Source organism: Trachypithecus francoisi, unplaced genomic scaffold (assembly GCF_009764315.1).
Source record: "Trachypithecus francoisi isolate TF-2019V2 unplaced genomic scaffold, Tfra_2.0 Lachesis_group19, whole genome shotgun sequence".
Taxonomy (NCBI): Eukaryota; Metazoa; Chordata; class Mammalia; order Primates; family Cercopithecidae; genus Trachypithecus; species Trachypithecus francoisi.
This window is the reverse complement of record NW_022681464.1, coordinates 13,701,388-13,727,223: the sequence shown is the minus strand read 5'-3', so window position 1 is coordinate 13,727,223 and position 25,836 is coordinate 13,701,388. Positions and strand designations below refer to the sequence as shown.

Below are 25,836 nucleotides of genomic sequence, written 5' to 3'. Positions count from 1 at the left end.
GAGATCTATTTAAACCTTTCCCCACAAGGCCCCACCTCTGGAAATGACCACTCAGAATAGTAACATTGTTCTCTTTGGAGGCAGAGGAAGAGTTTGAGGATTGGTGAAGAGAAACTGTTAGTTGCTGTTGGAGGCCAGCATGCTCTGATGATATCATTTATTTAGCTATCTTGCCCATTTTTAATGCAGTAGAGTACTAGCAATTTTTTATTCTAGAATTATTTTTATCCAGGTCAGTCACTGTAGTTCCTGAAATGATGATTGGTATATCTGGAAGATACAAGTGATTCATGGGATGATATTATTTCCCTTTCATTCATTTAGCCATGACACACTGAGGTCATCTTAAAGTAGCAGATTGTTACCTTTATCTAGCAAAAGCAGATAGATCTTAATTGTTACAAAATACGAATTAGACATAAAGTAGATCTTCCTCAGATCCCTTCTAAAAATATATATACTTACTAAAAAATGAAAAGAATGTCATTATTGGATGATTACTCCAAAGGTCTGCCCCATGGTATAGGATTTAGAAATGGTGTTATATGAAGACCCCAAAATAAAATATTTGTCAAGGCTTGCATTTCATTGATACCAACTGATGAATTTCCTGCTGGAATAATAGTAATCACTGTAAAAATCCAAGTACCACTACTTCTAGAAATTTCTTAATATGAGAAAGAAATGCAGAATTCTTAGTTGTTGCTACTTTTTTTCCTTTTCTGCTCTTCTTTAGGTATTCTAATCTGATTTTGAACTTGTTTTCCTTGATGGTTGATGCAAACATTCCAGATATTGCACTTGAACCAGATAAAACTGTGAAAAAGGTAATTTTTAAGTAACATAAATGAAGAGCTCTTCTGTATAATTTTTCCATATTCCAGAATACAACAAATTCTCAAGTCTCTGCAGCCAGTTTTATCCCCTTATTTGTTCATGCCCACAGTTACATGAATAGGTTCCCATATCTGGAGAGACCGCTTGCTACTCCAGCTCTGCAGTCACACGGAGGGGGAAGCAGCAGCCCAAAGCTTAAAGAACTGAGCAGAGTTTTCAGCTATTGTCCATCATAGGGAGGATTTATTTTAAAACTGAATTTAGCCAAGTTAATTCCCAGCCACAATGAATCTTCACAAGAACACAGCGGAATTCATAGTCTCTCTAATATATCATTTGGAATGTCTATTATCTCTTTTTTTATATATATATAGCTAGATGTGCGAATTAACAGAAAATGTGACACTAAGCCAATGAAAAAATAAAACAATCCGTAGAAACACCCTGAGATGACCCATGACCACAGAAAAGGACTTTAAAGCAGCTGTTATAAATATCCATGCACCTAAGGGAAAATAAATGCATAATTACGGAACAGATAGGACTATCAATAGAGACATTAAAACTAGGAAGAAAGAACAAAATGAAAATTATGGAACTGAAAGTACACTAGCTAAAATGAAATATTAATTGGGTAGGCTTAACAGCAAATTGGATTATGGCATTAGAAGTCAGTGAACTTAAAGATAAATCAATAGAAATTATTTAATTCCACACCTTTAAAGTAATGATGTGTGGAGCAGGAATGATGTCAATCACTGGCAAAATAAACTAAACTAGATCTTCTCATATATCTCCATTCCTATAGAATTTCCCTGTATCCTTGCAAAGGACTACCTGAATATGTCTGTAGTTTCCAAAGATGGGGAATGTTTTTTTTAGTTTATAAAGTTGTGGTTGATTTACAATAGCCTTAAGTATTACAATTAATTAGTGTATGTGTTAAGAATCTTAAGAACCTAGAGGACAGCCTAACATAAGTCAGTAAATCTGATAGCAAATAACTATTTATATACAGTTAACCTTTTGGTATAAAAGAGAATATTTTCATATTTGGTAAATAACATCATATTTTTATGCCAAGTGTATACCTTCTCTTTGTAATTCAGGCACTTATGTAAGTATGTAAACTTTGATAAATTGGGCTAAAATTTATTTTGATTCTCCTACTCTGTAGATTTTTTATGTCCTTAAAAATAGTTCCAAAATTGTCAGATATTCTCTCTGTAAGTAGAAGTTAAGGAAATCAAAAGATCAAACTCAAGGACTATGTTTGTTGTTATCTGGGATCCAGGAAATGAGAGAGCTAGTTCATTGAAGATACAGCCTTAGATGTTCCTCTACCAAATTGTTCTTGTCTTCACTTTTTACATTTACCTCTCTCTTACCTCCCCCTATCTTGAGGCTCAAGCACCCTCAGATCACCTGGTATACCTCCAGTACCATGAAGAGACAAGGGCACTGACCTGGGGCTATGGGTTTTTATACTGTCCTTTCTTCTTTGTAGCTTTCTAGTAGTGAGACCTTATACTTGAAACCCTACACACTTTATCCACTTGGAAACCCCACTTTCTCCTAGCCTGTCTTTGAGAAGTATATGTGGGTTATTTACAAGAGAAAGGAGTAGTGTGTAATGGTTGTATGGTGGCGTGGGATTGTCTGGAAGCATGTGCCAGTTAAGGGTCCCTGAGCTGGCTTCATGAATTCTCTGTGCCTCAATTTCTGCATCTTATTGATGAGATACTATCTACTGTATGTTTGTCATCAGTCAGATGAAATGTTGCATGTATGATACTTGGCATGGCGTTTTGCACAAAGTAGTTCTTCAGTAACATTGACTTTTATGTATATATAAAATATACACACATAAATATAGATACTAGTTTTTCTAATACTTAATGCTACTGAAAATCAACTGTGCTTTAAATAGGACTAAAAAAATTTCTTTTATCTTTGGAAATTATAGACCTATTGACACAGTTTTGTGCTGGGATATAGGGAAATTCAATAGGAAAGGAAACCTTAGAAAATCACATTTAGTTTATTTTGTCAGTGATTGACATTGTTCCTGTTCTTATGTAGACACTGAAGGTATGGGAGAATATTAATATAATCTCACCTTGCTTCATCTATTTCACAAGGAATAACAGGGATAAAGTGGATTATTAATAAATATACCACAAGTTAAATCATATATAGTCACTCTAGATTTTAGATTTAAAAAGAAAAGGCACACCTTTAGTTAAAAGAGCAGTTTATCTGTTTTTAAAATGTAGGACCGTAAGAAAAATTTCTTCTTTTCTTTTTTCTTTTCTTAAAAACTGTTTATAGCCAACAAGAACGGGGTGATATGCAGAGCATATAACAAAAACAGCAAACTTGCACACTCCAAAGAATTGCATTCAGCATTCTGATAAGTTACAGGTCATTTATTTGCCATAGGAATAGCTCATGTTACTTTGTAATGTCTGTATCGGTTTGATTCTGTCTGTTCAAAATGTGCCCTATTTTTCTGCATTGTAAAGACTAAGAGTGTTATCTTATAGGTTCAGGATAAATTCCGTTTAGACCTGTCGGATGAAGAGGCTGTGCATTACATGCAGAGTCTGATCGATGAGAGTGTCCATGCTCTTTTTGCTGCAGTGGTGGAACAGATTCACAAGTTTGCCCAGGTAAGTTCTCTGAGTGCAGTGCATTTTTGTCACCTTCCATGTACTGCCCCAGAGTCCTTGGAGAACCATACATTTCTCCTGCCAGTTGACATCTTTTCTGTTTTTCTGTCAAGCCTTTTTGACATTTCACCAGCCAGCTGAAATGAATCGTGTTTCACATGTTACTAATTCCAAAACGTCTGCTTTTCTTAGTAATGACTAACTTTTGGAGCACCAGCATAGGTGTTTTTTTCTTTGTAGTCAGTGGTGATTATACGTTCTCTTGAGAATGATTTTGGATCCAGCAGAGAGGCCTTGGCAATTGAAACTTGGACACTTGTTGGGTTTTGGTGAATGATGAAGTGCTGGGAAAGTTTAGAAGCTAAGAAAAGCAATCCACATCACACACCAGAAAGGTCTATCCGTAGACTTACTATTAGCAGTATCCACAGATAAGTGAGGGATTACCCCTTCATGGTAAACTTCAGATTTAAAACCCATTTTAATTATGAATTGCATAATAAGGATGACTATGAAAATGGTTAGCAAATGGAAAAATGAGGCTGCTTTTTTCTTCTGTGCCCTCACCTTCTCTCCTGTGAACTCCTTCCTGGTGTTACACTTTCACTTAATGATTTGCCTAATCATCCAAGCTCAGAGCTTATCTGCTTTGAATTTTTCCTCAGCCATTGACCAGTATCTCACTAAGCCGTGTTTGTGTCTTTAACCTTTTTAACCCATTTTTTTTTAAACTTTGTGATACCTAGGTATTTGCAGTTTCCTCACTGCCTAACAACAAAGTCCAATATCTGGCAACTTGAGGCTTTCCAGAATATTGTGTTCTGTTCTGCTTTCCAAGCTGTTGCCTAATACTCTCTTTCTCTAAATATTTTCTTCTGTTTCATCATAGTGACAACTTTGCTGCTGTCATTTCTTCAGCCCAGAAATCACCCTTCTTAATAATGTATCTTCTGTAAACTTCTACATGCCAAAATCCAATCTGTCCTCCAAGAGCTCTTAATGCTGTTTGATTCATCTTTCTCTAAATTTCCATATATTTTCTACCTTTATTATGACTTGCATTTATGTTTTGCTTTCTTTTTTTCCTTCCTGCCACCCCCCGCTTTTCCTAAGTTAGCTGATGTTTTGCTTTTTATTATAGGTATTTAGATTCCTAGGGCTGGGCACGGTGGCTCACACCTTTAATACCAGCACTTTGGGAGGCCGAGGAGGGCGGTTCATGAGATCAGGAGATCAAGACCATCCTGGCTAACACGGTGAAACCCCATCTCTACTAAAAACAAAAAATTAGCCAGATGTGGTGGTGGGCGCCTGTAGTCCCAGCTGCTTGGGAGGCTGAGGCAGGAGAATGGTGTGAACCCAGGAGGCGGAGGTTGCAGTGAGCCGAGATTGTGCCACTGCACCCCAGCCTGGGCAACAGAGCGAGACTTCATCTCAAAAAAAAAAAAAGAAAGAAATAGATATTTAGATTCCCTTATAACTCCTCAGATAGAGACTTCCTGAAGGCTGGGCTTTGTCTGTCACCTTGTAGTACAATGCCTTATATACTTAAAAAATATTTAATGATCATAAAGGAATTATTGCCTCTAGATGTTAACTTGTACTCTTTTTCTAGCTCAATAAAAAGATGTTTTTCCCTGAACACCAGTCTTGATCATATTTCTATTACAAGGGCCACCTCAGGATCTGCTTCATGGGTCATTAATTGTAACCAATCATTTGTTGAGAATAAATTGTGATTCAAATAGTATGTGACTTGTCAAAGTCAACCAGCTTAGCTGACGGTGGATCTTACTCTACATATAGCAGAACAGAATATTTTAGAGCTATAGGGGAAAAAAGGCCAGAGAGATATCATGACTACTTGACAAGGGAGAAAACCAAGACTTAAACCCAAATCTTTTGACTCCCATATTTAGTATTTTTTAAACCAGATCTTTTCAATGTCTTGCTCATCACTATACTATGTTAGTGTCAATGAAACTTTTCCTGGCCACGGCCCATCTCTCTGTGTGTACACCTTATTTTTTTTCTTTTTTTAAGCTCAACTGGTTACAACATGCTTGCAGAAACTCTTAACTCCTGTGTCTTTGCATTTCTATAGCAGGGGATTTACCCATCATAGTTGGTCATTTATATCTTATCTTACTCTGTCTCTATCTACAAGTGTAGAAATATCTCTCCTTCATGGGTTTTCCTTATTCCATACTTACAGATTCTGGTTTTTCTCCTTTATTTTCCTGGGGGATTATATAATGGAGCTAAAACTCCAAACTTTAAATTAGTGCTGCTGGCTAACACTCATTTCAGTAATCTATAGCTACACAAGCAACTCCAGACTTAGCAGCTGAAAAAGCAATAATGGTTTGTTATTTCTTACTTAGGATGCTTCAGTCAGGAACTTAGCTAGAGCCCAGCTATGAGGTTTTTTTTGCTTCCTGTAACGTTAACTGGCTTCACTCCTTCAGCTGTATTCGACTGGTAGTTGGGTTTGCCTTGGAGGTCCACTCACTTCACTCAACGAGTCTGGACATTAGGTGTTCTCTACATGGACTGTCTCTCTCCACTTCCTCTCTCATCATTTCAGACTCCAGCCCAAACTGCTGCTCTACAGCGTGACTGATTTCCCCAAGAGGATATGAAGGCAGAAGTGGCAGGCCTCTTAAAATAAGTCCCAAGGGCAGCCCAGATTCACACAGGGAAAAGATACAGTCTGCCTCTTAACGGGAGCAAAGGGTTGCATATGCAGAAAAGAGAGGAATTAAGTGTAGCATCTTCGAAGATTTAACTGCCACTCTGCTAATGTGCTCCAGCTTAAAGTTGAGCCTTCAAGTTCTGTAAAATGAATTAGTGGCATGCTTTATTTTAGTGGTCTAGTTTTGAAATTCTAATGTTAATTTGCATAAGATGCCCATTTTGCTAACTGGATCCAAAAATAGAAGGACTGTTTTTCTTAATTATCTTTATTAAAGATGGAGGAGAAAAAGAGGTTGATAATAAAGTAGTAGTTTTTAGGGGACCATAGTATTATTTAGGGGAGCTGCTAATAGAAGGACTTTGATGTACCAAAGGCTCTGGGCCTCAGTTTTCACACCTATAAAATGATTGACATTGAGGTTAAAACATCCATTTTTGATATAAATTTAATATAATGTCAAAGGTTAATTGCTTTACAAAGCTAATGTTGACTACTGCAAGGTTTAGTAAATGAAATCTGCCTCTCCCCTCTCCTCATCTTAGGGATGGTTACATTGTGAAAGATGCTGAGAACTCTGAGTTATTGGCATGTACCTATTCTTCTATTTGTAGAGAAAATGTAATATGAATGGCAAAACGAATTGGTAAAATTGCAGTGGGCATGCTCTTACATTAGACATTGGAGGGATCATTTTATACACATTAACAGATTATTATAATTCTTGAGAAGAAACATTAAGTCTGTTTCCTAGGTTCCTGTTTTCTAGTTCTTCATTAAAATAATAGATATGATATAGAAATCCTGTGATTAACATCACGTTAGCCTTGGTTGTTACAGGCTCTTTTGGACTAGGATAGATTGTGGATAACCTTGATAATCAAGGTTATTGCCACATGAAAATAAGAGTTAAGAACAAATATTTGAATTATTCCAACAGTCTAAGGATTACCATCTTCCTAGATTTGTAAAAGTGGAGGTTTATTGCAGCATGAATATCTATGTAGATGAACTTTTTAAAGATCATTTCTTAGCTCTCCACTTCGTAATGATTGACATAGTGTTTGGGACAATAACAGCTTCACCGTTTATTGGAATGTATTTTATCCAGTGCTTCCCCATTTTTAATTAAATAACCGTTACTGTGATAATACAAGTATGTTTTAGCGTTATCCCTATTTTATAGATGAGAAAACTGAACTACATAAAAAGTTGTTTTCAGCCGGGCTCAGTGGCTCATGCCTGTAATCCCAGCACTTTGCAAGGCCGAGGCAGGCGAATCACATGAGGTCAGGAGTTTGACAGCAGCCTGACCAACATGGGGAAACCCTGTCTCTACTAAAAATACAAAAATTAGCCAGACGTGGTGGTGGGCACCTGTAATCCCAGCTACTCAGAAGGCTGAGGCAAGAGAATCACTTGAATCCGGGAGGGAGAGGTTGCGGTGAGCCAAGATCACTCCACTGCCCTCCAGCCTAGACAACAGAGTGAGATTCCGTCTCAAAAACATAAATAAATAAATAAAAATTAAAAGAAATTTTTAAAAAAGTTGTTAGTTGTTCTGACTTATCAGATTCAGTTCTTTTTTACCAGAACTTGAAAATGTTCGTGGTATTTCTTAGATTTCCTTAAATATATAATGTGTGCTCCAAAATAAGAGTTACCTATGGATGTTTAATTTTACTGGAACTTGTTTAGGCACTGAAGCATACATGGGATACTAAATAAGGTCTTAGCTTCATACAAATCTTTTCAAATAACAATTATAAAAGCATAGTTGTTTCTTAATCTCTGGAGTTTATTTTCTCTTTGAAACTCACGTGTCTACATATATTGTCTAAGTATTGATACTAATAAATCATATAGGCATTCAAATTCAGATGACCAGCATCTAATTTTTTGTCACTCGTAGCCATCTATTATAATGATGCAATGTTGTTAATCGATTTATGGTAATTTAGTACAATCATTATGGATAGTAGAACCAACTTTTTAAAAAATGGGAGTAGATTGATACATACTTACAAGAATTACAGGTATTTCAGCATAAAAGAAACAACATTCAAAAAGAAGACTTAAGAATTACTAGACACAACTGTTATATCTAAATGCTACAAAAGCTTGTTTTCTTTCATCATGCAATTCCTTAGGAAGGGTGGGGATTAAACACTGCAATATTTGTTGCCTAGCAACACCCACACATTAGTGATAAAATTTTTCCACTGGAAATCACTTTTATTTTGGTCATTGTCTTTGAAATTGCATCATTGTAACCCATCTCTGTGCCAAAATGATCTTTTTTGGCATCTTGCTCTGTTGCCCTACCCCCGTTGGAGTGCCGTGGTGCAGTCATGGTTCACTGCAGCCTTGACCTCCTGGTCTTGAGTGATCCTCCTGCGTCGGCCTCCCTAGTAGCTAGGAGTACAGGCATGCTCCACCATACCCAGCTAATTTTTAATGTATTTTTTGTGGAGATGAGGTTCCACTATGTTGCCCAAGCTGGTCTCGAACTCCTGGCCTCAAGCAATCCAATCCTCCTGTCTTGGCCTTTTGAGTGCTGGGATTACAGATGCGAGCGAGCACATCTGGCCTTGATCTTTACAGTGCTTTCGAGTCTTCTTATACATGGGAAAGATAGAGGTCATATAGTTTGGGTCATGTACAGTTGCACCAGTAGGCCTTTCAGTGGTTATCTCTGACACTGCAGTCCATTTCCTGTTTCTGCTTTTCCCTGTCATCCTTCCTTTTCATTTATTGATAGTAAAAATCTTGAGGAAGGGGTGTGGTTTCCAGTAATGTTAATACTGGAATTAATTAATTAGATCTTGGCAGATTAACTAGAGACAGAGGTTTTTGTTTTTGTTTTTCAGAATGACGGAAAAAAAAAAAATAATAACAAATAGATTGGGTTCAGAAGGTTCAAAAGTTCCTGCTCAAGATACTAGGAACATAGCACTGCTGTCCATTTAAAGGGAATCCTTACTTAGCATCTGTGGTGTTCAAGGAGGAAAAGCACAGATCTAGGCAGAGAGACACCTGATTCTATAGTCACTTATTCTTAAGTTAGACACTAGTTGCCTTTAGCTCAAGGGAATTCAACTATATATATTAGGGGGGATTTCAAAACAAAACAAAACAAAAAATAAAATGGAAGGAGGAAAATGGTTTGGTTATTCTGCTTGAATTTCCCCTAAAGAATACATGTCCTCTAAGGAATGTGACAGTGGCTGTCGCAAAAGTGTTTTAGATATCAAGTGCCTCTCATGCATAGCATAGCATCTTACTATGCTGAATGTGATCCCAAAATTGAAAATTCTGAGTGCTTGATATCTGTATCATAGTTTCTAAGTGCAAACCATTTGCTGCTTAACCAACGAAATAGGGTTTTCTTGTGTCATTGATGAGGGAAAATCTTCCGATTTTGGACTTTTAAGAGATACAGGTCTCTAATGTGCTGCCTCCTGGAGGGCTTTTCTTGAGTAATTTTTTTTTTTTTTAACTTGTATTCCTGTTTTTCCTTTCTGTGTTGGCTTTAGCACCTAAACCCAGTGTAGAGTGATTTCACTTTATCTGCTGTCCTCTTTCATCTTTAATAAGGCAACTTTCTAGGTCAGTGAGTGACTCTCTTGGTTTTCAGAATTGGGAACTAAGACCATTCAAGATCATTTCTCCTTGTATTTCTCTAGGTAAAGTACAAGCATTTTCTGTGTTCAGTGTATGTATAAAAACATTTACCTTAGGTTTTTGTGTATATTCACAGCACCTGTGACAGTTAAGAAACTGGTGTTAACTCTTCCATTTTTTAGTTACTTGAAGGTCGCTGTTTCGTAGGTCAGTGGAATTTTGTTTTTGTTTTCATTTTTAAGCCTTTGAATAGTAAATGGAACAATAGTAAATGTTTAGATATACTTACAATTCTAGTCTGTTAGTCTTAAATATACCATAATGTATTTTCATTTGATGAACTTTGTTTGAAATTTGATCTTACATGATACATTAGCAAAGCTAGTTCTGTTTTAGGATCATACATAGCTAATACTCTTCTTGGAAAAGGAGAACTATCACACACAGGAATTTTTGTTTATGTTTTTTTCTTTAATTTATTTAAAGTCCTGACTCGCAGACTTGTAGTATAATTTGGGGTCTTGATTTCAGGTGAACAGATAAGTAGAAAATAAACTATACCTTAATTATTTAATGAGAATATACTGTCCTTTAACAAACATATAGTTGCCTTTAATAATAAAAATATTGATAAAACCCTAATTCATGAATTTATTCCTGCTGTAAGTGTTAAGTGGCATTTAGTATTTAGCTGTGACATCGATACATAAGTATGTAGATACAAAATAGGACTAAACTGCTGCAGGTTTAAAGCATTACTAGCACTCGTATGTTATAAATATAAGTACAGATCTTTTTATATGTGTGTTTTGTTTTTATAGCGTTACTTTATTCATACTAACTTTCCATTTTTTTTTTTCTTTTGGTGACCCACTTTTGCCTCATATTCTCTCTTTGTACTTTTTGAACTTCCCTTTTTATGTAAATTGACCACTAACACTGAATTCCTTTTTGCAAATGGAAGCTCTTTCCCCTTTCATGTTCCCTTTTACGTGCCAGATTAGAGAACATGAATGCTCTCTAGTTTTAAACTGTGTTTTACTTAAGTACCTACCCATACTTCCCATGAGGGCGAAAGCCACGTAGCCTTGAGTACTCAAATAACCATGTGCCAAGGTAAAAAGTTCATGTCACGCAGTATATGTAATTCATATAGTCTCCCTTTATATTTACTTCTTCTTATTTTACTGCTTTAAACAAGTGTGACTCATTTTATAATAACTAAAATTTGTTTGAAACACCAGGTTTTATCCTAGTTTATAGATGCAAAATTATATCCTAAAAAGAAAAGAAAAATCATCATTTCTGAGTTTCCATTTATAGGGACCTCATTTTATAATTAGGAATGAAGAATAGCAGTGTTATGTATTTCAGTGAACAAAACAAAAAGTATTGATTTTGGGGTCAAATAGAAATTCTTTTAATCTAAAACAGATTATTTTTAATTTAGTAATTAATTTTCTAAAGAATGAGATGATTCCCTTACCAGTGGCTTAAATAAATAATGTAACACCAATATATCACACACAGCTTCTTTTTATTTTGTGTCCCAGATCTAATTTATTTGAATTTTTCTTGGCAGAAATAACAACAGGAAAATAAATCATTAATAGCAAAGTATAGAACATTTAAATGTGCCAGGAATTATGTAAAGTTCTTTCTCTGCATCAACTCTTAATTCTCACACCTGTGAAGTAAGTGTACCACAAGGTATGTTTTACAGATGAGAAAACTAAGGTTAATAGATGACAAAACCCAGATTCAAACTCAAAATATTTTGAGTCCCAGATCTAGTCCTATATTTATAAGTAATTACATATAAATACATAACATGCATTTATATATATGTATTTTTATATAAATGTTTATATATAAAATATTTAGTAACTAGTGTCTATTTCCAGTCACCAGCTGCATTAGCCCTTACCAAGAAAGTCAGCCTGTCCTTTGAAGCCAGACTTTGACTTCTCTGTCCTCTGTGGCATCTTTTTCCATCAGAAGTCTGTTTCATCTGCATTGAAAATCTGTTCTCTAGTGTAGTCACCTTCATCAATGATCTTAGCTAGATTGTAGATAACCTATGTGGTTTCTCCATCACCACTGGCTGCTTTATCTTGCATATATATATATATATAGACACACACACACACACACATACATATATCAAAGCCTTAATTTATAGACATGAGTAGCTTTTGTTATGAGTAGTGAGTTGTTAAATTTTTAATCTTTTAACTTTTCTTAATCTTTCACCTACCCGTCAAAGAAAGAAAAAGTCAGCTGTGCAAACAGACAAGTACGTGTGATATATAAAGGAGTCGCCAGGAGCTGTTAATCCAAGATAAATAGGATAAATGTGGGATAACATTTATTTTGCACATTGGCCAAAACTAGTCTTGAATTTCATTGACCCACCTGTGCTCTCTTGTTTCACTGCAGTCAGCGTTGCTGCATGACTACCCATTAAAACCCATGATATTTAAAAAACAAAGAATACAGGCACTTGCTATATGACAAATGTTTGCAAGTTGTAAGATTAATTATTGTAATAGCAGGAGTCAGCAGAATGCCCCATAATTTTCAGCCCAAATGCCTTCAGTTTATTTCTCATTCAGACAAATTTAATTTTCTTATCTTCTCCAAAGAAGATTTTTAAACACTTGAATGTCATCCTTGATAGCGTGAATCCTTGATTCACCTTGATGTTTGCTTCATTAACTGCTTTTAGTAAGGTTAGTTTTATACTGTTGTTTTCTTTCCCTCTGTGTTCTGTCAAACCCTTTTATAAAAATTCTTCAAATGTACAGTAGTTGAATATTTTGGGACTGTCTCTGCTATATGTTTTTTATTTTCATTTTTTTTCCCTAAAGACACAGACATTTCAAAGTATTTGGGGAAAAAAAGGCATACCCTAAAGATTTTTTGAGCTCAAGTCCAGACCACTGCAATGAATGACTTCTTTGTTTTCCCAGTGCATATAAAAGTTATGTTTACATGATACTATGCAGTAGCATTATGTCCGTAAAAACTATGTGCCTATCTTAAAAATATTGCTAAAAAATGCTTAACAGTCATCTGAGCTTTCAGTGAGTTGTAATCTTTTTGCTGGTAGAGGGTCTTGCCTTGATGTTGCTAGCTGTTGACTGATCAGGGTGGTGGTTGCTAAAGGTTGAGTAGTTGTAAATCTGTGAAGTTTGCCACATCACTTGATTCTTCCTTTCACAAAAGATCTCTCTGTAGCATGTGATGCTGTTTGAAAGCATTTTGCCCAGAGTAGAACTTTTTTCAGAATTTGAGTCAACCCTTTCAAAACTTGCTGTTGCTTTATCAACTAAATATATGGAATATTCTAAATCCTTTGCTGTCATTTCAACAATGTTCAAAGCATCTTCACCACGAACTGTTTCCATCTCAAGAAACCACTTTGCTTATCCAGAAGAAGCAACTCCTCATCTGCTCAAGTTTTATCATGAGACTGCAGCAATTCAGTCACATATTCAGGCTCCACTTCTGATTCTTGTTCTCTTGTAGTTTCCACCACATCTGCAATTACTTCCTCTACTGAACTCTTGAACCCCTCAAAGTCATCCATGAAGACTGGAATCAACTTCTTCCAAACTCCTATTGATGTTGATATTTTCACCTGCTCCTATGAATCTCAAATGTTGTCAGTGGCATCTAGAATGGTGAATCCTTTCCAGTAGGTTTTCAATTTGTTTTGCTGAGATCCATCAGAGGAATTACTATCTCTGGCAACTATAGCCTTACAAAACCTATTTCTTAAATAATAGGACTTGCAAGTAGAGTGACTCCATGATCCATGGACTGTAGAATGGATGTTGAATTAGCAGGCATTAAAGCAACATTAATCTTTTTGTATATTCCATCAGAGCTCTTGGATGACTGGGTACATTGTCAATGAACAATATTTTGAAAGGAATCTTTTTTTTCTGAGCAGTAGGCTTCAACAGTGGGCTTAAAATTTTCAGGAAACCGTTTTATGAACAAATATGATGTCATCAAGCTTCTGTTTCATTTGTAGATCACAGGCAGAGTAGATTTAGCATAATTCTTAGGGGCACTAGGATTTTCAGAGTGGTAAATGAACATTGACATCAACTAAGTCACCAGCTGCATTAGCCCATACCGAGAAAGTCAACCTGTCCTTTGAAGCTTTGAACCCAGACACTGACTTCCTTTAGCGTGAAAGTCCTATGTGGCATCTTATTCATTAGAAGGCTGTTTCGTCTGCATTGAAAGCCTGTTAGTCACCTTCATCAATGATCTTAGCTAAATGGTAGATAACTTGTGTGCAGTTTCTTTATCAGCACTGGCTGCTTTACCTTGCACTTCTATGTTATGGAGATAGCTTCTTTCTTTAAACCTCATCAACCAACCTCTGCTAGCTTCAGACTTCTCTTCTGCAGGTTCCTCCATCTTTCTCAGCCTTTATAGAATTGAAGACAGTTAAGGCCTTGCTCTGCATTAGGCTTTGGCTTATGGGGATGTTGTAGCTGGTTTGGGCTTCTATCCAGACCACAAAATCTTTCTCCATATCCACAATAAAGCTGTTTTGCTCTCTTATTCGTATATTCACTGGAGTAGCGTTTTAATTTCCTTTAAGAACATTGCTTTGCATTTAAAACTTGGCTTTTTGATGCAAGAGTCTTAACTTTTGGCCTATCCGAGCTTTTGATAATCTTTTCTCACTAGGCTTACTCATTTCTAGCTTTTAATATAAAGCCAGAGATAATGCAACTCTTCCCTTTCCCTTGATCACCTAGAGGCCATTTTAGGGTTCTTAATTGGTATAATTTCCATACTGTTGTGTCTTAGGGATTAGGGAGGGTTAAAGAGAGGAAGAGAGATGGGGGAACGGTCAGTTGGTGGAGTAGTCAGAACACATGTAATATTTATCAATGAAGTTCGCCGTCTTATGCAGACACTGTTCGTGGTGCTCCAAAACATTTACAAGAGTGATAATGAAGATTGCTGATCACAGAGCACCATAGCAGGTGGAATAGGAACAAAAATTTTTGAAATATTATGAGAATTACCAAACTATGACACAGAGACACAAAGTGAACACAAGCTGTTGGAAAAAATGGCTCTGATAGACTTGTCCAAACAGAGTTGCCACAGGCTTTCAATTTGTTAAAAAAAAAAAAGGATCTGTGAAGTGCGGTAAAGCTAAGCACGGTAAAACAAAGTATGCTGGTATATTAGAAACCTTTGGTTCTATAGTAACATTTTTGTCATACATAGACGCATGCATGTGTACATATGCGGTTTTTCATTGCTTCCAAATTACTTCCAAGTTATTTAGACTCCCTCGTATGTCAGTGTAGACCCTATGCAGTTTGGCTTTTACCTGCACTTTCAACCCTTATCATCTTCAAAAACCTTCAAAAATAACCTTCTTTGTAGCTCTGATGATTCACCCCCGCTACCTCCAGGCAATACACCTCTTCTCTTTGCATAGAATGAGTTCCCTCCTATTTGCCCAGCTTTTGAGTGTAAGTGTGTGTGTGTGTGTGTGTGTGTGTGTGTGTGTGTGTGTGTATGATTCTGTCTATATTAATTTGGTCCTCGGGGCGTTTTGTCTTAATTTGAGATCTCCCACAGTATCTGAGACACTTCCTGGCACATAGTAGGCACCAAATAAATGTGGTTTTATGTGAGTGCCAAGTACCATTTCTTTAGGAAGCTGATTTTCTCTGATAATTGCCTTTAGTAAAAATATTTAAATTGCTTCTTAAATTCTAAATTACATTGTTTTTATTCACACGAAAAATAAATCTTGCCGTATTTTTTCTAGAGTGCCACTTTAAAATGTATCAGATTAAAAACCATCAGCATCTCAGCGTTTTTCACATTTGTACATGTATACATGCATGTGCAGACACACACAGACACACTTATCAGCAAGATTGTTTGCCTTCACTTTTTCTCTGAGTAATAATGAAGTGAAGGTCGTAGAAACAGAATTTTATTACATGTAAACAGCATTCATAATTCCTCCAAGAGAATGCCAGTATATTAGTATCAAACAAAAAGGCAGGAGTTATGGATGACTCAGTGTATATTCAGCCAAACAAAGAAATCTTCATTGATTTTATTCCTACTGGAGATATCTCAGTATTGAACACCATTAATAGTGTTGGCCTCAAAACAGCTCTTCACTAGGCCTCTCTCCTTCTTTCAGGACTACTTCCTTTGATTTGATTTCCAGACCATTTCTGAAATGAAGTAGTTGCACTCTGTGGAATAAGCTACAGGTTTTCACAGCCTCTCTCAAAATGTGGCACCAAGAACCGAGCACACTATTCACAATATTACTCATCTAAATCTCTTTAGAATTCAGTGGAATTTTTGCCTTCCTAGTGCTGGGTGAGATGACTTTTGCTTGTCTCATGTTAATTGCACTCATCTTGAGCTTACAGTCAGCAAACACCCTCTACCTGAATTATTTTCTCATATAAACTGCTTTTTAAGTGAAGCCTCAGGAATCCTATACGGTATAGTTAATTGCAGTCCTCTTGGTAGCATTTAACAAACTAATTTACACACTTTTTATTTGATTAGTAGGCTTTTTTAAAACTAGACTATTGTTTATCTTTGTAAATTATTTTCTGTTTGTTTATTTCTTTTTAATTTTCATAGTACTGGAGAAAATGAAACTGGGATTGACGCATCAAGATGCTTGGCTCAATAAGAAAACCACGTTAGGAGCAACCTATGTATATCGGAGACTTCAGAGTAACCAGCAAGGAAGAGAAAACTTAATCGTCAAGTTATCATATTTTCCAGATATTACATGGTACCTGAATTCTACTTCCTTGGATGTCATTGCTTAGATATAGTCCTGAAGGGTTTGTTTTGAAATATTGTATATATTTTTTCAAATGTATACATTGTTAATAAATTAAGAAATGAGAAACATTCTTATTTATTTACATGTTATGAGAGTTCTGGAGGAAGTAATATGTTGAAATAGCAAAACAGTTTAGTTTTTGAGTTTAAAATGTTATTTTTTTCTCTTATATCTTCATATCAGGACAGCAGTAACCTGAATTTAGATTGTCACAAGTTTACAGGTTTTTGTTGGTTCCTTCCTTACTCTCTCTTCTCCCACTCACTTTTGTTTGTTGTTTTTTCCTAATTTACATGTCTAAAGTTCTACTTAAAAGTTTTCTTCAAGTTTTACATGTTATGGCTCATTCTTTTGCAGTTCAAGAATTGCTTCTATTTTTAAAAGATACTCATTTTCTCTTATACATAACTGATTTTTTGTGAACTACAGTTCATAGTTCTTTTAGCTTGTAAGTATGTATAGTAGAATATGAAAATGTGGCTATTTAGATAACTAGCCAAAAGGTCGTCTGACCACCAATTTTAGTATTGAGCATAAGATATTTTTATAGATTCATGTAAGGCAATGTAAATTGTCTTTCTACAATAAAATTGTTTGATGCAAATTTAGATTTAAGAAACTTTTTGATGGTATAAAGGAATTGAGGAACAAAAGGCTTTTTGAAATAGCTCACCTAGACCTGTTAATGTAATATATTCTTTCTGAGTTAAGCAAAATAATTTTTTGTTTTTTAAGACTAGATCTAATCCCTCTAGCTTTTTTGCTGGAACTTTGGGGGAAAAGAACAAATACAAATATACAAATGATATGAACAATACAGTAATAATCTTTTGCAACTTAATATGTTATATAGTCATATGACTTGGTCTTGGAAAACAAAGAATTGTTTTGGTGCTGAATAAATATTAAAAATCAAGTGACAGAGAAAATGAAGGTAAAATTGTGGCACAGTTTCAGAGAATGCCATTAATGATAATGTGTATTTGTCTCAAATTCTTAGCCCTGAACTTGCCTCTTTAGAGTGGTGTTACCAGCGAGAGGGCAAGCATGTAATTAAGAGACACTCTAGAGGCATATGGAATGTGATTTGTATAAAACATACCTGCTGATTAGAAAAATGGTAAGAATGAAAATACCTTTATACATCATCTTAAGAGAGCGTATATCTAAACTAAATGGGCAGGCTTCATCCTCTACCTTTGTTTTTCTTTTCTTCACATGTTTATGTCTTTTGTTGTTGTTGCTCAGACATTTTTAGCCCTCTGCATGCTCATTCTTGTAGTTCTCTTTCTATTGGCACTTCCTCCAAAATTTTTCTCTGAATTACCCTTTGTTGAAAGTGACCTTTCTTCCTTGTGAACTCCTACACTTGCATCTCCTATTTCAGGGTTTGACATACTTTTTCTTTAATGGGCTAAGAAAGTAAATATGTTCAGCCTTGGAGGGCATATTGTCTCAATAGCATCAACTTAACTCTGCTAACTGGAAGGCAAAAGTGTATCATCTTACTCATCCATAAACTCCACAGCACTCTGCATAGATAGGAGCATATTTATAAGGAACTCAATAAATAATTCTGACACAGACATGAAATTCTCTAAGAGCAGACACTGACAACTAGTAAGGAAGGTTGATCATGAGTAACTTTGTATTCAGTGCCACCTTAGCAAGAATTGTAAAGAGGATAAACCTTTCTAGGAAGGGAGACGCGTGCTGGGTGAGGAAGGAGCATCTCTCAGGAGTGTAAACAGTAGCTGTGGATTTGCTGAGAGATTTTGGCTGTGAGTGACAAGCCTATATCAAAAAGAAAAGTGACTTATCAGTCTCAGTTTTTATTGCTCAAAGCAATTCTTCACTCCTATTTTTTCCAAATTCCATTGTTTTTACTCTTTAGAGCTCTATCCTGAGTGTAGTCTGTATGTTTCTTTATTGTCATTGCCACGTGACTTCTTTGGTGACAAGTTCAGTAATATTTCAAGCATGATGTTTGTTTTGAGTTTGAGAAATGTATTTGTGAGGACACATCACTTTAATTAAAAAGTGTGAATACTATGGTCATTAAGTTATTCAGAGTGAGATTTCTGAGTCGGGGAGAGAGAATGTAGATGGCAGTTATTGAGAGTGGGGCTATAGGTAAAAAAGAAGAAAAGTATGGTTAACATTCCCAAATAAAGGGTGATACAGCCTCGCTTTTTGCTGGGGTTAGCAAAAATCATTCTCCATATGCTAGTTTTAGATGTTACCCAGTTCATTTGTATTATTGAGTTTTCAACTGGGTATATATATTGTTATAATAGCAGTCAACATGATGTAGGGACTCGGTATTACATGTCAGGACTATATTAATTGCTTCATATGCCTTATCTCATTATTCTATGAGATAGAATTCTCTCCTCATTTTTTAGTTGAAGTAACTGAAGTTTAAAGCAATTGAATCATCTGCCCAAGAATAAGCTGCTGGTGAGAGCACAGTTGGGATTTAAGTCGAGTTAGGCCCCAGTGATCACAGTCTTGACTGTTAAATTCTTCCAGCCTTCATTTTTCACTGAGATAATGGTAATGATAGTACTGACCTCTAATGTGTGCGTTTGTGGGTGTGTGGTCCATTCAGCTTTAATCCCCAGAAGACATGACTTATTCCTTTTCTTATTTTTGGTCATGTTTTATTTTTCCATTGCTTTTAACAGGATTACCAAAGGCACACTCAGTAGTTAGTATACACATTTGTAAGAAAGGTGTTGTGTCATCATGCCACATATTCATACTTGCCTTGGATTGGAAAATATATCATTCAGTAAAAACATACAGGTAAAATAAATCTTGCCAATGCAATTGTTAACCTACAATCCTAATATACCTTAAGTTTATCCTTGCACATAAATATAGCATTACGATTTAAAACAATAAACCAAATTGAGATTCTTAGGACCATGTTGTAAGTAATTACTAATGTTTGCTTTATTTTAGATAGATCACACAACTTCAAATAAAAACTGATATAGATTGAACACCCTGAGAATAAACCTTAGTGCCAAATGGAAAATAATTTTTTACAAGTAAATTTGAGGAACAATGTGGACTTTCTATAATTATATACAGAAAATATACTGATTTACCAAATGAATAATTTTGATATATTAATATTTCACTTATAAGAATGCATACCACCTGATCCAGGATGGGAGCAAGGAACAGAAAAAGAGCATTAGGTAAAAATGAAAGAAATCTGAATATAGTATAGAGTAGCTAAAAACAAACCCCCAAAAAAGAAAAAAACAGAATAAGCCTTAGAAGATAGTGAGCATCCCACTTGGGTGACCACTTACAGAAGCTGAGGTGGGACCCCTGCATCTGATAAGAGTTTGCACTAGACCACAGGAACCACATTCCACTATAAGAACTAGGGTGGGACTGGACATGTCAAAACCTCCTGGGATCTCTGTTAAATGTGCACATTCCCAATCCCCACTCCTGAGCAGCTAAATCAATCTGCAGGTGGGCCTTGTGAGTTTTCCCAGGGGATTCCGATGCCTGCTAGATTTAAACAGTAGATTAGATGTTAAGTTTTCCTGTAGTCCAGAGATTCCATAGGCCAGTGTCAGGGAACAGGGGTCAGGGCTGGGAAGGCATTAGAACAGAAGATACATACATTTGAGGCTCTGTTACGCTAGTCATCCAACCCAACCAGGTATCTCTTGTTATATGCTAACTTCATTTTCTCTTTATTGTCTATATTGGCAAAAAATAAATTTTATGTAGTCAAAAAACCTAACAAAAAGCACTTTTCTGTATAATGAGTAGTTTATATTAAGAATGGGCACTATGTAAATACTGGTAAGTAAAAGTTCATTTTGTTCAGTGCTATGGGCTGGTGTGTTGCATTTCAACACTAGCTTTTTACTTTTGTCTACCCTGAGGGTAGATAACCCATATTCCAAAATGCAGTATTATTTTCATTTGCTGTTAGTAACATTTTAAGAACTTCATATACTTTATATGGAATATGAACAACTTTCATATGAATAGTCTAGAAAAAACTGTTTTTTTAAGGAAAAATTGCCATGAAATCATGAGCTAAGTCAATGGTTATTTTAAACCACTTAATTTTGAGACTAGTATTTCATACAGAAAAAGCTAATACTGATATCACATGCTAATTGCATATAAAACACTAGGAATGTCAAAATAGAACATAAGAAAATGAATCTAGTAGACCCACTGCATAGTGTAACTTTAGGATGAATTTAAAAGAATATTTAAGTCACAGTCAATTTTCTGTTGGTCTGATTTTACCAAATAGCCCCCTAAATAAGGAGTCTGATTTATCTAAAATAGAAGTTAACGTAGCATCCCAGTATTGCCATTCTAAAACTCTGGCATGTAAGTTGGAGAAATGGAAATAAGCTCAAACTCGGTAGAGTAACCCATTTCTTCATGAACCATAGCATTTAACTAGAATTTGGCCAGCTCATGCCTATAATCCCAGCATTTTGGGAGGCCAAGGCAGCCAAATCACTTGAGCCCAGGAGTTCAAGACCAGCCTGGACAACATGGTGAAACCCCATCTCTTCAAAAATACATATATTTGGGTGTGTGTGTGTGTGCGCGCGCGCACACGCACGCACAAAAATTACCTGAGCATGGTGGTGCATGCCTGTAATCACAGCTACCTGGGAGGCGGAGGTTGCAGTGAGCTGAGATCGCACCATTGCACCCCAGCCCGGGTAACAGAGCGAGACAACTCTATCTCAAAAAAAAGAATTTCACTAGAATTTATATCTTCAATGTTTGCATTAGATCATCACCAGCACTATCTGCCTTGTGACTGTCAGGACTAATCCTTACATCGTTTATCTTATGTCCTTTACCTCAGTTTATGTCCATCAGCACAGGAAACCCAGACCTCCCTAATCATACCTTATGCCCTGGTCTTACCCACATATGTCTCAGTACAACTGCATCTTCCCAAACTTCAGAACTCCTTGGGCCATCATTGTCAGAGACATTTGAACCAGAGCAACTCCATCTTGAATAGGGGCTGAGTATAATGAAGCTGAGAGCCACTGTGCTGCATTCCCAGGAAGTTAGGCATTCTTAGTCACAGGATGAGACAGGAAGTTAGGCATTCTTAGTCACAGGATGAGATAGGAGATTGGCTCAAGGTAAGGTCACAAAGACCTTGCTGGTAAAACAGCATGTGGTAAAGAAGCCAGCCCAAACCCACCAAAACAAAGATGGGAATGAAAGTACCTCTGGTCGTCCTCACTGCTCATTATACGCTAGCTATAATGCATTGGCATGCTAACAGACACTCCCACCAGCACCATGACAGTTTTCACATGCCATGGCAACATCAGGAAGTTATCCTATATGGTCTAAAAAGGGGAGGAACCCTCAGTTCTGAGAACCACCCTTTTCCTCGAAAACTCATGAATAATCCACCCCTTGTTTAGCGTATGATCAAGAAATAACCATAAAACTAGCCAACCAGCAGCTCATGCTGCTGCTGTGCCTATGGAGTAGCCATTCTTTCTTCATAAACCTGCTTTCACTTTATGGACTCCCCCGAATTCTTCTGCAGGAGATCCAAGAACCCTCTCTTGGAGTCTTAATCGGGACACCTTTCCAGTAACTTCAGCAGGATCTGTGAGTGCCAGTTTCCTTCTGTGGGGCAAGACTAAGTGCTAAGTACACTTTTTCCCCCCTTTTCTCTGTTTTTAAGAGAACTTTCTGCCCTTTTGAAGTGGCTACATTGTCTGGGGTACATACCCTGGAGTTCATTGTCACAGGAGAATTTAGGACAGACACACGAGGAGTTTAGGAAGCGGAGGTTTAATAGGTAGAAGAGACGGGAAAGAGAAACAGCTTCCTCTATAGATGTCTGCACTTACACCGTGCATACCTCCAGGCTTTAAGGCATGGCCCATGATAACCATAAGGAGCAGTAGAGCCCAGGCTGCTGCCTGGGAACACAAGTAGCCCAAGAAACAGTGGACTAGCCTGAGGCCCTGCGTGCTTGCTGGGCTGCAGACACCCATAGACACTGAGTTCATCAACAATTGGCCTGACTGCACCAGAACAAATCAAGTTTGCTAAAAAGACTCGTGATCTTGAAAGAAACTAGGATGGCTTATTTAAGCCTCTGCAATGATTTGAGATGAAAATGACCTATTCAGAAAACTGTTGTGATAGTCTTATCGAGCAAAGGGGGCTTGCTGCCTGATGCATTAAAAGCCTATACTGTGACATCAGGTTTTTGAAAAAAGGAAAACTTTATTTGAAAGTCAGCACCCAAGGAGACAGGAATCAAGCTCAAATCTGTCTCCCTGTGCTGGCTTTAAGGTTGTAATTGTATTACAAAAGGTTTAGAGGATGAATACTGACATTAGCAGGTGATTGGTGGTAGGAAAGAGGAGGCCTGCAAAGTCCCAGGGCATATGCAGTTGTCTCTTCATGTCTCCTCATGGGTCCCATGTGCAAATTTGGGAAGAGTATAAACCGTGTGGTGGAAATTTAGGCTGTGACATTAGCAAGCTTGTTCTGTACAAACTTTAGTTGGCCATCCTGGTTCCAACTGATTGCAACCAGTTTTTTCATCGCCTAAGCAAGGAGGTTTCTGTGTTTCAGCAAGTGGTTTCTTTTTCTATCTGGCATTCTACAAACTCGAAAATTTCTGTTAGTCATTGGTCTCTTTAACTCTTTGTGGTATTGTTTCAATTTTCAAATAAAGCATGAGGCAAACATCAAACAAGCAAAGCTTAAAGAAGAAAAAGGCTGGAGTAAAGGAAGATTCCAAAGAAATAACTGGGGCAAAGCTGAAGAAAAAGAGTTTAAAGGAATTTCTGATGAGGCTAAAGAAAATTTCTGGATTTTAGTTCACTGTTTTAAGGAATATTGTTTTGATTCTGTGATTAAGAAGCATTGATGAATTTGTTGTAAAAAATTTGAAAGATGTTGAACTAAAACTTAGTTCCTGGCAAGCCCCTAAAGTTACACATTTGAATTTCACTTTGAGCCCGGTGAATATTTTAAAAACAAAGCGCTAACAAAGACATATAAAGTCTTGACCAGAATTTATATCAAATCCTTACCTTTGTCGTGGAGTTGAAATTCAAAGCTGCATAAGATGTCAAGTAGATTGGAAGAAAGGAAAAATCTGTCACCATGAAAACCATTTAGATGGCTGGGCGTGGTGGCTCACACCTGTAATCCCAGCACTTTGGGACGCTGAGGCGGGCAGATCACGAGGTCAGGAGATCAAGACCATCCTGGCTAATACAGTGAAACCCCATCTCTACTAAAAATACAAAAAAAGTTAGCCAGACATGGTGGCAGGCTCCTTTAGTCCCAGCTCAGGAGGCTGAGGCAGGAGAATGACATGAACCTGGGAGGCGGAGCTTGCAGTGAGTAGAGATCGCGCCACTGCACTCCAGCCTGGGCGACAGAGCAAGACTCCATCTCAAAAAAAATAATAAATAAATAAATAAATAAATAAAACCATTTAGAAGAAGAAAAGCAGTGTGAATGGGAAAAAACCAAGTTACTTAAGTAGTTTCAGTGATTCATTCTTTTTTAGTCTTCCTATAGTTTCTGAACAAGAATACCTGGATGAAAAAGAAGCAGTTATGCTTGCTTAGGACTTTAAAATAAATAAGATTATACATGATGATGAAATCGCCAAATCAGTATCTTACCTTACAGGAAGTGTTTCTCATGTTTCTGAAGAGGATCCTGATAATAAATATGATAGGACACTTGATGAGGATGAGGAGGATACACTTGCAAAAATTACTAAAAATATGAAGAATATCTGACTAGAATTGTGTGAACTGCAAGCTATAATGTGTAACCTTGGTTATTATAACAACTTAGAGCCAACAGCATTTACAGTCTTACTGTACATAATTTTCTTGGTGGAGATAGTTTTAGAGAATATGCCAAGGAAGTTTTGAAGTATTAATTATCCTTAGCTTGTATTAGTATCAGTTTCTGCAAGATGTGGAGAATGAAGTAAATTCCATAAAGCAGATTAATTTGTTCTGACATATTTACTTTGTGTGAACTCCTTTTGACAAGTACTTCTCGAACTGCAACTCCAAACGTTATTTGAACTATTAGCAGATATATATTTACAGATATATTTTGTTTTGGCTCAGTTGAAAGTTTATTCTGCTAGAGCTAGAGGTATTTTCTTTATTCTACTGAAGCAATGCAGTGACTTATTAAACTATAAAGTAGTTTGCTTTTTAAATGTTTTAAATCAATTACTAGTCCACATTTAAGAATTTATATTATAGTGACAATTAATGTTAATTACTGCTTTATTATGGTTTTCTTAATGACAGTAATCTATAATTAAGCTGTCATAGTGAGGTATTTACCATTATAGTATTAATATAATGTTCTTAAATGTTTGCATAATGGTATGTAAGATGAATAAGCACATTTTCTTTGGGGCAGAGTCCGTGTTATATTTCATTGAAATGTTCAAAAGTACTATTCAGCAAGCTTTGTTCACGTTCTTTTGTTACTTGGAAGTGTCAAAAATAAGAAGCGAACAGAAGAAATAATATTTCTGTGAGAGAAGATACATTATAATAGGTAAATAGAGAACTTTTAGCTTGGCAAACTAGGGATTTTTTAATAGCATGTATAATTAAAATTTGAGAGTTTTTTTTTTATACTGCTGTTCTACAAACATTTTGCTTGAGTAGATATAACATTTTGCTTTCTTTTAGAAACCCAACTAAGAGGGATATGATTAAAAAAAAAAATAAGAAAGTGGTAAGAACACACAAACTGAATAAACAGCTGAACATACTAATAAGAGAAAATGTGTTTGTTGACTTCAGAAAGGAATTAATATGAAATAAGAGAAAGTTAACATAGTCTGTCTCTTTATCATCATTTAGAGACTATACTTTCTGACAGGAAGTTGCTGCTAGGACAATATTAGAGATTATTGTTTTCATAAAGACAATTCAAAGATGAATTAGTAATATGTGAATAATAAATGAGTAATTTATTAGTAACCAATTTTGCTATGAATGAGGGTAGGGAACTATTAAAGCCAGAAAACTATATGATTGAATTCAGAATGGATAGAGAAATTTGCATAAAGGCCTGAGATCCAA

The 25,836-nt window shown here is 36.2% G+C and overlaps 1 protein-coding gene and 1 long non-coding RNA gene across 4 annotated transcripts in view; one reads left to right on the top strand and one right to left on the bottom strand.

The window, feature by feature from the left end:
• Positions 1 to 19,961, top strand: part of PIK3C3 (phosphatidylinositol 3-kinase catalytic subunit type 3) — a 131,908-nt gene extending 111,947 nt beyond the window's left edge. Inside the window, exons 23-25 of one of the 3 annotated variants that reach the window (XM_033177880.1) lie at positions 737 to 827; positions 3,384 to 3,509; positions 16,492 to 18,754. In XM_033177880.1, the coding sequence (XP_033033771.1) occupies positions 737 to 827; positions 3,384 to 3,509; positions 16,492 to 16,506 (232 nt within the window). In that variant the 3' untranslated portion in view covers positions 16,507 to 18,754. Of the gene's footprint in view, positions 1 to 736; positions 828 to 3,383; positions 3,510 to 16,491 lie in introns of all 3 variants that reach the window. The other 2 variants (XM_033177881.1, XR_004429181.1) reach the window with 2 other exon arrangements.
• LOC117063960 lies at positions 179 to 21,719 on the bottom strand. The gene is made up of 4 exons (XR_004429182.1): positions 21,638 to 21,719; positions 20,352 to 20,431; positions 9,940 to 10,071; positions 179 to 270 (listed from the first exon to the last, which is right to left on the bottom strand). It is a non-coding gene; the product is annotated as an uncharacterized LOC117063960 (long non-coding RNA).
• Positions 21,720 to 25,836: the final 4,117 nt, after the last annotated feature.